The sequence below is a fragment of the Cibotium barometz genome, chromosome 49, assembly GCF_041138505.1.
Source record: "Cibotium barometz isolate CiBa-2024 chromosome 49, ASM4113850v1, whole genome shotgun sequence".
NCBI lineage: Eukaryota > Viridiplantae > Streptophyta > Polypodiopsida > Cyatheales > Cibotiaceae > Cibotium > Cibotium barometz.
This window is the reverse complement of record NC_141094.1, coordinates 9,486,238-9,499,836: the sequence shown is the minus strand read 5'-3', so window position 1 is coordinate 9,499,836 and position 13,599 is coordinate 9,486,238. Positions and strand designations below refer to the sequence as shown.

At 37.7% G+C, this 13,599-nt stretch overlaps 1 protein-coding gene across 1 annotated transcript; it reads right to left on the bottom strand.

Moving 5' to 3' along the window:
• Positions 1 to 9,903: 9,903 nt before the first annotated feature.
• LOC147610272 (putative membrane protein At1g75140) lies at positions 9,904 to 12,767 on the bottom strand. The gene has a single exon (XM_086786343.1). The coding sequence runs from the start codon at positions 12,577 to 12,579 to the stop codon at positions 10,000 to 10,002; it is 2,580 nt and encodes an 859-aa protein (XP_086642469.1). The 5' UTR covers positions 12,580 to 12,767; the 3' UTR covers positions 9,904 to 9,999.
• Between the last annotated feature and the right edge of the window lie 832 nt (positions 12,768 to 13,599).

The window sequence follows — 13,599 nt, the reverse complement described above, 5'->3', positions numbered from 1 at the left end:
TCTACATTAGGTAAGTAGGTTCCTAGGCAACTCTACTCTAGAGGACTAGGCCAGCGGGCTGTGCCCTTCATAGATGAGGAAAAAAAACGTTGTTTCTAGGAATTAGAATAGAGGTTTCTTGATTTAAGGTTAGCCACTCTATGAGTGATCTGATTTTAAGATTCATTTAGAAGACCACGCTCCCCTTGCGAGATAGAACTAGGTCTTACCTACAAATCATATCCTTGTATCTTTACATGGTCAAGGTGTCGACGAGTAGGAAGTTTTTCTCAAGTTAGACTTAGTATACTATCTTATGGTTTCCCCTATTTAGGAAGGGGGGGAACCTACAAAAGACTTCAAATCAAATTCAAAAGGAATAAAACTAACACATCCAAGCCTCCAAAACTATATTTTTTTGGAGTGTGACCTCCTAATCAACACCGTATTATATTGGGTGATCCCAATAGCTTAGAATGGATGGATAAACGAAGCTAAAGCCCTAGGCTAGTCCCCGACAGCAACACTAAATAGTGAAGAGATTACTTTAGCCTTGCCAAAGGACGTGGCATTCGGTCTTGTCTTAGAGCTGCAAATGTAACTTCTCAATGTGGGTGCACTAGCGCATCCCCCTCGCATCCTCATTTCATTTTCACATTGGAATGCTCCTTGCCAATGGGATGAAGGGTAGCTCTCTTCACCTAATAGATGGAGGCAAATAGAGATGGTCATTCACAAAGGTTCTCTCTCATAAAAGGTGGGGGAAGAAGAAGTTGATAGAAGAGGGAAACCTACAAGCAAGCATCCATCTTGCATGCATGAATCTGATAGCATACAAGAAAGCAAGAGTAGAGAAGAGAAAAGCTCACAAGTATTCTATTGGAGGAGAATAGTTTGTATTGCTTATTATAAAAAATGACTTATATATAAGTGGCTAGTTTTTACACAATTGGCCAAACTTAAAAATGGTCCAACTTGTATTATCAATCTTAAGCAACTATGTACATGCAGTCCTTAGACGTTCCGTATTTGACATTAAGCACAAGGTAAGGTCATTTTATATGCTTCAATGCTATCTTACAAAAGATAAGTGCATGTTCGAGTGGGTAAGAGGGCAAAGCACCTTGCGCGATAGGCCAAGTGGGTGAAATCATGTTAACGTGCATAGTGGTTAACATAGAGTGAAGTACACACTAATCATATTTGCGATAGGCCAAGTGGGTGAAATCATGTTAACGTGCATAGTGGTTAACATAGAGTGAAGTACACACTAATCATATTTGCCTTCAGCCCTCCAAAACTGAGTTAACCCTTGTCAACATATGCAGACAAGACACACAACAATCATACCCTAAACTTCAACCACAATTCAGTAACAAGCACAGCATTAAGGAGTTATTTTCTTCTTTGTTTTTTTTTTTATGCGATAGTAGTGATTTTCTTGTTTATTGCAACGATGTATTAGAGATAGAGAGTGATTTTGATAGTGAGCTTGGGAACATATGATATATTTAAAATAATGCCAACTACCCTGTTTCTAGAATATGTTGAGGCCAACTCCCACAACCCAAAAAATCTTCATTTCTTAAAAACTTTTGAAAGTACCCATGGCCATTAATTAACATTTATGACCCTAATTCCCGTTAGTATGTGGATCATTCTAATAGTTATGTCCCATTTTTTAATCTCTTAAAGCCAAAGTCTTTGCAAAGGTCATCTACTTGATAGTTCATTGACCAAATACAAATTTTAAACTCTTTGACCAATTATCTTAAAACTAAGGAAAAGTCCAATGTTGATCTCTAGGCTTCCCTAAATTTATCTCTATTTCATCCCAAAATTAAGGTAGTAAGATCAACAACAAATTTCTCAAGGAGGTGTTGCCTCAACATATATTGATCTGGGAATACTCGTATAGTGTATCAAGTTCAAACCTTTTTGTGTTTTTGCTTTTCAGCTCAAAATACTCAATGTATCTATTCAAATCCTTTGTTGTGCTTCTAAGATAGTTGGGGATAGTTGGGGATGATTCATAGAATAAATGAGAGTTAAAAAAAACAAAGGTCTTGCAAATCCATGGTTGTTGAAGACATCTTCTTCTAAATCACTTTTAATCCCACTGATGTCCTCTCTATGGTGTCTCATTTTCAAGCATTTGAGATCCCACTGTAAAAGATGATTTGTATCCCTTCTTGATTAGAAGTTTTATTCTATGTTCTCTTAGAAACACACTTATCCCACTTGATGAATAAAACACAACCCTTCTAATCTCCTCACTCTAAATGTCACCTAACTATCTCCCATTTCCACAAATTCATGCTTAAGGCTATTGCTCTTTAGAATGTTAGAGTTCAACTTAAAGTGGACTTATTGAAATGCATTGACTTAGTCCTAAAGTCTACATAAGCACAAGATAGGATGTGCATTGTGGTTTTACACAAATCCCGATAGGAGTACCCTTAGGGTCATAGATAAGATATTGTTTTTCTTCACATAGAGGGAGAGATTCTTCTAACACCTTTGTGCAAACCACTTGGTTCTCTTATTTTTTATGAGATTCTAAGAATTCTAGGATTCCTTGAGAAATTCACTTCTAAACGGTCAAGGTCCATATCTATGTCTCCAACATTTTATCCTAGAGGTTTAAAAAGAGTTTTGATATTGTATTGGGGAACAATAAGTGTCTTTACCAAGAATAATATCCCCATACCTTCCATTCTTCTCCTTTGATTTCTAGCACTCCTGCATCTAGGATATCGAATTCAACATTTTGGGGTTGTGACTATCATAGTAAAGAACTACACTCTTTGTGTTGCATGTATGACCATCCTGTTAAAATCATGGGGAGAATGCTAATGAGCCATTCATAATATGAAAAACAACTTGATTGCATTGTACTCAAATGAGCTTGGTTACATGGGCTTATATAGCCATGGAAGATACATCAAAAGTGTCTAAGTACATGACATCCATGATATCATTGATTATGACATTATGGAGCTACATTCTTTAGCTTAGACTAACATTTTATCCTATGCACATTTGATTTATAGATAAGGGACAAGTTGGGGTTATATTTCTAACACCCCCCTTAAGACAAACTTGAATACAAGGACTTAACACTCAACAATAGGTTTTGCCTCACAACAATTGTAAGATTCCTCCCCAGCCTCTCAAGATGTCTAGCATCTTCCCCTGTAATCAATCCCCTCTTCAGAAATATAAAAGATCTTGTCTCTACCTATTTTGACATAGAGAGAGAAAATATTCTAGAGAGAGAATATTCAGATTTTTAATATTTTGGGATAGAAAATTATCTCATCTTATTAAAATAAGTTCCCCTGAAACAGAAATTCAAAAAGAACTTTCCAATGTGCAATTAGAATTAATTGAAAATGGATATGAAGGACCTTAGCCTAAGGGTCTAAATTTTCAGAAATTTTTGGATTATGGTCCAATTAAGGTTCCTATGGGCCAGTAGCATCAATCCATGTGTAGGGAGGAGATAAATCCTATTTGTAAAAGAAGATACCCAAAAATGAGTAAATGCTCACATAAGATGAAGAGTTGAATATGTACAAGGTTTATTAGTAAAAAACTATGAGTAATATAAAAAAATGAGATAAATTGAGTATCCAAAAATGAGTAAATGCTCACATAAGATAAAGAGTCGAAAATGTACAAGGTTTATTAGTAAAAAACTATGAGTAATATAAAAAAAATGAGATAAATTGAGTATCCAAAAATGAGTAAATGCTCACATAAGATGAAGAGTTGAAAATGTACAAGGTTTATTAGTAAAAAACTATGAGCAATATTAAAAATATGAGATATTTTGGGTATAATGATTCCATTTTGACACATATGTAAGGAAGGGGAGTTCTTTAAAGGAGGTGCATATTTCACATGCTTGAATGAGTTTTAAACTCAAAAATAATGTGATATTTTTATCTCTCCTCTCTCTTAAACCAAACCAAATCAAAAGGAAACCAAACCGAATCAAAAAGTAACCAAACTAAGTCTAAATCTAGTCCAAATTCAACCAAACTGAATTTGGAAAATTCTAGAATTCAGTTAGCTTTGGTTAGAGCTTCCCTTTCCTATAAATAGAACATGAGTCCTTTGAAAAAAATAAAAGAATTTTACTATACTAGAGTTATGCTGAAATAATGCTAATTTCTACTATTCTCTAAAATTCTCTCCAAATTGAAGAAATTGAAGCTTCCCTCTTTCTTCAATCCCCATTGGTGGCTCCATCAACATACTTAACCAATTGATTGGTTGGGGGCCTCTACCGTGAATAAAGAATCAAGCAATTTGTAAGGTAAATGGTGAATTTTGATCTTTTCTATAATTTCTCAATGCTTCTCTCTTCTCAACCCCTCTCAAGCTTGAGAAGCTTAATTGGAATGGTTTTTGAATGCTATTGAAGTTAATTGATGAATGGTAGTGAAGAGTTACATAATTTGATGAATGCTATTGAAGTTAATTGATTAATGATAGTTAAGAGTTACATAAATTTCCATTTATGCTTAATTCAAATGGTTTTTATGTAATTTTTCTCTCTCACTCAAGAAATGGTCATACTCATGACCCATTCTCAATCCAAATGAAGCTTTTCATAAAGCTTTTCCTTAATCCAAGATTAATCTATGCTTGAGACCAAATTAATGGCTTTTTTCTATGCTTTTAGTTTATGTATTTCATGAATATTGATGATTCAATCCATTATGGATTAATGATCCAATTAGGGATCATTCTAATTATTTTCTTAATGATACGTTTTATCCCTTAGAAAAATTGAGATTTATTAGTCATAGCAGCGGAGCTATGGCAAAATTTTTATAAAAATTACGCATAAAATAATTTCATTCAAATCATGAAAAGAGGACTTCCTACCATATTCTAGGAATTATCATCCTAGATTAATTGAAAGATATTCATTGTAATCCTAGAGAAATTGATTTTTATATTATGCATAATTGATTTTCATGCATAGAGGTATACATAAAAGATTATTATTTTAACATAAAAGTGTTACTTTTATCATAATTAGATTTCATGCATAGAGGTATGCATAAAAGATGATTATTTTAATATAAAAGTATTACTTTTATCATATTTGAATTTCATGCATAGAGGTATGCATAAAAGATGATTATTTTAATATAAAAGTGTTACTTTTATCATATTTGAATTTCATGCATAGAGGTATACATAAAAGATGATTATTTTATTATAAAAGTGTTACTTTTATCATATTTGAATTTCATGCATAGAGGTATGCATAAAAGATGATTATTTTATTATAAAAGTGTGACTTTTATCATAATTGAATTTCATGCATAGAGGTATGCATAAAAGTTGATTATTTTATTATAAAAGTGTGACTTTTATCATATTTGAATTTCATGCATAGAGGTATGCATAAAAGTTGATTATTTTATTATAAAAGTGTGACTTTTATCATATTTGAATTTCATTCATAGAGGTATGCATAAAAGTTGATTATTTTATTGCAAAAGTGTTACTTTTATCATATTTGAATTTCATGCAGAGGTATACATAAAAGATGATTATTTTATTATAAAAGTGTAACTTTTATCATATTTGAATTTCATGCATAGAGGTATGCATAAAAGTTGATTATTTTATTATAAAAGTGTGACTTTTATCATATTTGAATTTCATGCATAGAGGTATGCATAAAAGTTGATTATTTTATTGCAAAAGTGTTACTTTTATCATATTTGAATTTCATGCATAGAGGTATGCATAAAAGATGATTATTTCATTATAAAAGTGTGACTTTTATCATATTTGAATTTCATGCATAGAGGTATGCATAAAAGTTGACTATTTTATTATAAAAGTGTGACTTTTATCATATTGAATTTTATGCATAAAGGTATGCATAAAAGTTGATTATTTTATTGTAAAAGTGTTACTTTTATCATATTGGATTTCATGTATAGAGGTATGCATAAAAGATATTCTTTTTATACTAAAAGTGTGATTTTTCATCATAAATGGATTTTATGCATAACTTAGATGCATAAGAGAAATTCTTTTATTCTAAAAGTGTAATTCCTACCAAATTAAATTTATGCATAAGAAGATGCATAAAAGATTATTTTTTAATTCAAAAGTGTCATTCTCATCTAAATTGAATTTATGCATAGGAAAATACATAAAAGATTGAAATTTAATTCAAAAGTATCATTTTCATTTAAAATGAATTTATGCATAGGAAGATGCATAAAAGATTGATTTTTACTTCGAAAGTATTAATCTCCTTAGATAGAATTTATGCATAAATAAATGTGTAAAGAAATCTTATATCAAATATAAGAATTCTCTTGTATTCTATAAATAGATATGAGATGTGATAGGATGTGATAAGAGGTGTATAAGATGTGATAAGAGGTGATAAGATGCTTATGAAATAAGTTAGGAGGTGATAAGATGAATTAAGATGTGATAAGATGTGTATGGGATGAGGTAAGAAGTGTATGTGATAGGATAAGATGTATGTGGGTTGTGATAGGGCGAGAATGGATGTGATGTAAAAGATTAGATGTGAAGGCATATGGGGTTATATGAATGGGAATGTGGAAATGGATGTATGTATGTGGATGTGTGGATGTGGGGATAGGAGTGTGGATGTATGAATGTGAAAATGGATGTATGCATGAAGATTATGCATAGATGTGAATGTGGATGTATAGATGTGAATGGGAATGAGGATGTGAATGTATGTGAATGTGGATGTAGATGTGGATGTATAGATGTGAATGGAAATGTGGATGTGGATGTATGTATGTATGTGGATGTGAATGTATGAATGAGGACGTGATAGTGGATGTATGCATGTGGATGTATATGTATGAATGTGGATATGGGATGTGGATGTGAAAATGGAGGTAAGCATGTAGATGAGGATGTATGGATGTGGATGTGGATGTGGATGTATGGATGTGGATATGGATGTGTATGTATGAATGTGGATATGGGATGTGGATGTATAAATGAGGATGTAAAAATGGATGTATGCATGTAGATGTGGATGTACAGATGTGAATGTGAATGTGTATGTGAATTAATGTGTCGTCGATATGAGAAAATGGATGAGAATGAGTACACATTGAATGGAATGTGGAATAAGTAATGTGGACTAAGGAGGGATAATGTGGAAAGACGAGAGCTCGATTTAGAAACTGTATTTTGTGACTGTTTGTAAATGACTGTTTTATGTCAAGAATGCTGGGGAAGCATTTTGACCGTCTTGTGGATTAAGGTCATGAAGACCTAATTGTTAAAGTTGCAACTACTGACGGAAAGTCAATGGAGGAGGACGTCTTGCGTAGCAAGGTCGACCGAGGTCTTGACCAGCCTCGGTTCGATTTAAATGGTGAGCTTCGGTACGGTGGATGAGGGACCAAGGAAGCGGCCTATGAGTGAAGCGCTAGGTCACCTGCGAAGGATCCTAGAGGGTGCTGACCATACGGTGCTCGGGCTCTGGGTCGCCGAAGATACCCACACGTGCGTCGTGGAAGATATTGGAACAAGGAATAAGAGTTGTTTTCTGAAACCGAGCATGGATCTGGTTGATTGACCTTGCTGGTCCTCAACGGATGAGTCCATGGCTCTTTTATATAGATCTGTGGATTGATCTTGCTGATCTTCCACGGAGATTCCATTCTGTTATATGAATATATTGCCGGTTACTATGAGCTAGGAACTATGGAAAAGACCCCTGAGTGAACAGGTGGTGAGCGTTCTGGTTGCTAATGATGCCATAAGTATACCGATGAATGAATGACTGGAAATAAGGATTCAACCAGAGACTATGAGGATTGTCATCAGTGACATAATGGTTTCATTAAAGGATTGTTTTAAAGTTAGCTGATGCTAAGAAAAAGGCAATTTCATATTGGGTGTGTAAGTGGTGTGACTAGTTTTATGTTTGCATGAACTTCTGGCTAGGGGGCCTTGGAACACCAAATTCTTAATTGGATCCCATCACTACAGTGGTTGGCTAACCCATGGGACTGGATGGGGTTAGGCTGGACTGATGGATCCGTAAATCGAGACTAAATTTCTGTTATTACGATAGATAAAGTAAATCCCGGATAGAAATTGTTCTATGGATAAGAATCAACGGCTGTGCCTCTTGAATGGGGAAAAAAGCGTTGATCCCAATGATCCAAGTCCAAGTTTCTTCATTGATCTGACCGAGTATCTTTATAGATGCAGTCGGATCAGCTTGATCAGTAATGGTCTTGACTACGTTAGAGTAAAAAGTTATCCTGGTGGAATCGCCCGTGCTTTCCGGGTAAAGGAAGTTTTTTCGGGTTCGGTTTTGGAACAACGGACGGATTAGTCTCTTGTCCGGATATCCGTGGGCGAGGCCCCGAATGTGGAACCCCTGTCCCGCGCATGAAGTGCTACTTCCGCTGCCAGTACCCAGAATCCGTTGCTCGGTGGGAACAGGGATCTTACAACAATCACAATGAGAAAGAGCCCCCCCTAAAAACAAAAAAGGGTGTGTATACTCTTCTCCAAAAAAACAATCAAAGGTATAGGCAACAAAAAAAAGCTTAACCATATAAGAGTGAACAATGACAAATTCTTTATAAAGCAAAGGAACAACTTCATCTCCAAGACCAACAAAACCACAAACTTCTACAAAGTTACTTTCTTCTTCGCAACAATGTTGGCCTTCTCTTTACCTTTCTTCTAGTCCTTGAGATAGCACTTGTGTGGTGGATGGTTGGTCTTTCCACAATACACACAAGGATTGTTGGTACACGAATCCTTGGTTTGGTGATTGGTCCTTTCACAACTTGCACATTTCGTCTTATTGTTGATGGAGGAGACAACATAGGCACCGTTTTGTATGGAAACCAATGCTGTTAAATTTGTCAAGAGATTTTGATGCCATAATTAGGGTGATCTTACCATCGAGAGATATTCCCAGGGCAGTGTCTAAAACCCTTTGCAAGTATGGCAATACTTGAAGTGTAAAGAGAGCTAATGAGAGGATTAAGGAGTTGTAATTAGATTACGATAGAAGGAAAAAGAGCCTGCAAACATTCAACAAGGTGTGAGTGGTTTGAGATGCAATTTGATACTCCCAAATTTAAATAGCTATCCCAATGTTCCAATTTTGGACTCTAATCAACTCAATTGCTACTAATCATGTCTTAATTACAATGATCAGGAACTAAAAATAGAGATTAGGAATGTTGAAATTTTGGAGGGCTCAATTGAGCTTACCAAAGCCAAAATTAAAGGGGATTTTTGCATAGCCTTGTTTCCCTAAATAAGGACAAGTGCTCTAAGTCCAAGAACTTCACCAACTCCTCAAAAATAGGCGCAATTCTTCATAAATCTCCGATTGTTGATCCACTTCTCCCGGCTTGCCTACTCCACTAACGCCCACAAGATTTAATTTCAGAGTAGCTCTAGGTATGTACTACCCCCTCCTAAAAGGGCTTAACCCAATTGTGAGCAACCGCGGAGAATGAAGCTCTGCAAAAACGAGCAAAGGTAGCACAAATGCGAGCTGAAGGAGGCAAATTTTGCCAAACCCTCTAAGTTGGTAGTGCACCCTAGATTGCTGAAGATGCTCCTAGAGTTTGGTGGGAAATGGTTTAGTGTGCTAGTCACACCAAACGCCATGTTGAGGTTGCTCAAGTACCATTACCACTAAGAGTTCAAACAAACACTGGCTCCTTTTTTGCCTCTAGATGCATACAGGTTAAGGCCATGCAGAAAGGCTATTAATCGAAAAATACACCCCTCATTAAGAAGGTGTAAGCCAATTGTGAGCCCTAATTGACAAATGGAGGGAAAGGGCTCCCTCCACACAGTCTAAAAGAACTTACCTTGCAGCTTAAAATAAAATAAAAAACAGAGAACTACTAACTATGCCATCTTTAAAGGAAGGTCTCTTACAAAATTTGTCCAGCATATAATTATTTAATGAAGGCATGCAAACACACACCTCCCCATCCTTTAAAAAGAGTTTGGCTCTGATAGAGTTTTGAAATTGAGCTCTACTGATGATGAGCCCCTTGTTGGCTTCAAACCTACCACTTCTCTTTTTAAGAAGGAATTAGATTCTGCTAATGAACTTCGAAAACCAGGCTCCACTGTTGAGACCCTGAACTTGGGCTCTGCAGCTTCTCTTTTGAGATAAGAGTGTGGCTCCAAAGATGAGCTCCTCAGACTAGGTTCCACTGATGATGCCTGAGGTTCCATGGATGATGTTCTGAAGCTTTGATCTGCTATTGGATTCCTGAACTTTGGACTTCCAGTGTTGTACCCACTGGCACTACCAGGAAAGGCCTTTTGGGGACTACTGTATCGTCTAGAGTCCAGAAGGGATTCCCTTGCCTCATCCAGCCCGGACCTTGCATAGCACGGTACAGAACTGGAAGCCAAAGAGATTTCAATACCTGTATTCATCGATAATGGAGCATCCCTCTTCTTCCCAAAAAAAAGCCATCCTCCAAGCAGTATCAACATGATGAGAAACAGAGGACTACTCCAAAATTTTGAGTTGAAGTTAGCAGGCTTCTGTACTGGTAGATTGGACTTATAAATACCTACATAACCATCTGCAAAGCCTAATACCACCAATTTCTCACGGTTGCAAGCCATCACAGGCTGACTTTTGCTTGGAATCGGGGTGCTAAGGAAAGAGAGGGAGATTTCGTCTGTAGAAGCTGTGAAAAGTAGCCGTGGCACACCCACTGGAATGCTGTTGTATGTATATCCAACCTGCAAGGTTGTGTTGTAAATAAGCACTTGCATGGGGGTTGCCACAAGAAAATAGCCTTTGATACCTTGAGGGACCACTGGCCCTTCCACTTCAAATTTCCTTTTGAACCTCACATGGCATTCAAAATGTAAGGTATCCCCAGACAATGCCACATATATCATGTGCCCTTGAGCAGTAAATCCATAGGCTTTTGAGCGGCCTGCAGCATCAAATGCATATGCTATGACATTAGAACCATTTAAGCCCTCACAAGGCCCACTTCGAACTGACAAACTCCTTAGATCCAAGGATGCTGCTCCATCCTGTGTCAGAAAGAGGAGTCGCTGTGAATTTGGAGACCGCAAGAAAGCAAGAGGCTGGCTTGATGCCTTGGCAGCCCCATAAAACGTGCCATTTTCTCGAAAGACTTGAATTTTCCCTTCAGCATCTGATGCCAAAATGTACCGCATTTTGCCAACCCTGTAAACCTCTAGAATTGTCACTGACTTACCTACAACAGCTGGCTTACCAACCAAACCCGACTCCTCACCGGATGAAATAGCATCTGAGGCCACAAGATTATGAGGACCCGGAGAGGTAAGTGATTGGATGTGTTCCATGCAGTGTGGATGCCAATCATCTCCATGTGAAGGACCACTGTGTGTCATTTCCCATAGCTTGTGTATCAACACAGTGCCATCAGAGTGGCCTGTCAAAAACATCGTCTCATTCCGATGTAAAGCGAATGAAAGCATGGCTGTGACTGGGTAATGTGACGCAGTTGGGAAATCCACCAAAAGATCTCCATGGGACAAAAAGATATAAACCCGACCTGTATCCACACCAACTGCAACATACTTGCTTATCCCCTCTTCCCCTTCATGTGGAAGCACATGCAAGCAAGTCACCTCTCCATCAACTTTGACAGCAGATAGGAACTGGAAATGCTCAGACCAAGCTGGCTTATATCTAGCAACTGTCATTCCGCCACTGTATCCATGCCCAGGATTGCGTCGGGGTTGTGCCACGTCTATCGCTGGTTGACGTGAAGGTAAACCCTCTGATTCCCTATCTGTTCCCTTTCCCTCTTCAATTTTCAAGCTTTCCGTCAAAACGGATGTCTCCTCTCCTTCTGCAACAGGAGTCCCGTGCTGCGCAATGGGTGCCTCCTCGCCCTCAGAAAAAACCCTCATTGTCGGAGAAGGAGAGCTTTCATGGTCCCTTACCTGCCCTAATGGCTTTAACAATTGATTCTGCAGCTTGTCAATGGTGTGGTGAAGCTTTTTGACAAGACGCTCCAGATGATCAAGCTGATTCTGCTGTTTGACGATCAAAAGCTTCGTCTGTTCCACCGGCATCTGTACTTTACTGCCAGCCCTAGAGTTGGCCATTTCTGCACTCTTGATGATGGCGTTAACCTTAGAATCAGCCATTACTGCGCTGTTGGAGGCCGGGTTAGCCCTAGAATCAGCCATTTCTGCATTGTTGGAATTAAGGTTAGCCCTAGGACCAGCCGTCCCTGCACTGTTAGAATTAGGGTAAGCCTTCGAATCATCCATTTCTGCACTGTTGACATCAGGCCTAGGCCGAGAATTGGCTGTTTCTGCACTGTTGGCATGGGTTTTAGCCCTAGAGTCTGACTCTCTGATATGATCCACTGCAGCTGAATCGAACGGCTTCTCTGGCAAAGTGTCCATACCATAGCAATCTCCATGCTGGCAATCATCTTCAACGAAACTTGGCAGTTCGATTTGAGGGGAGGAATCTACAGATGAAATCAGAAGGGCAAATAGGAGGCTTGATACACATGATAATGCGATGCTGGGAGCCATGGCGATGTACCCTAAATTGAGCTATTTACAAAATACATTCATATGGTCAGCATGTCTGTGCGAATATACTTAATTAATAACTAATTATTAAACGATTCAATGTTAATATATATATGTGTGTGTGCAAAATGTTTTTCCATTAATTAATCCAATACAACGCGAATATAACGGTCTATTAAGGTTGATAATACAATGCTCGATTATGGTTGTGAGTGTTAGGTGGAGGCTGGTGGATTTGGCGAACTGTGTCGTGATGGTGGACACGTGTGGGAGTCCAATTTGGACTGTGGGGCGGAGTGTGCGCGTCCTTGGGGCGGTGAGGGTTGCTAATGAATGGGTAGGGTTGAAAAGGATAAAGTTGTAAGGCAAATCAAAGAACTCTTGGATACACGATGGATTGAACCAAGCTAAGCTCACCCGTACTTTTGGTGAAGAAGAAAGATGGTTTGCCGAGACTTCTCTAAACCATTTACCGTGAGGGCCGATGCATGTGGAAAAGGAATTGGGGTGATTTTATACTGAGATCGTGTCTATGTTGGAAGGATTTGAAGAGCTTTTGTGAGAATATCGTGAGTGATATTGATGCCGATTGGAAGCTGCTGGAAATTAATATTATGATAGTTCTGGAGGCCCCATAAGTGGAAGATTTTAGTTCTCATGCAAGAAATCTTTCATGGAACTTACATATGGCTATGGGGAGACATTTGGGAGTTGATTTGAGAGCACATAATGCAATTTTTGGATGTGTGGAAGACATTATGCTCTCACGGATAGATTTGGAGCCATGTACATTGAGCCGCTACATGTTATATAGGGCTTACATGGTCATGGAAATCACATTCTAGCACGGAATACTTAATGAGCAGTATCCCAATGGTAGGTGGTATGATTAAAGAGGAGTTAGTCAAACAATGGGGTTAGTAAGCAACTAGCGAGAGGGAATTCCGGAGGGATAAAGAGGCAACACACATGGAGACTGAGATGTTGTATGTCAATGGCGATGTTCATGAAGCTCTAGCA

What these genes read in the sequence shown, in the direction of transcription:
- LOC147610272 (XM_086786343.1), bottom strand. Translation starts at nt 12,579, where the DNA reads ATGGCTCCCAGCATCGCATTATCATGTGTATCAAGCCTCCTATTTGCC.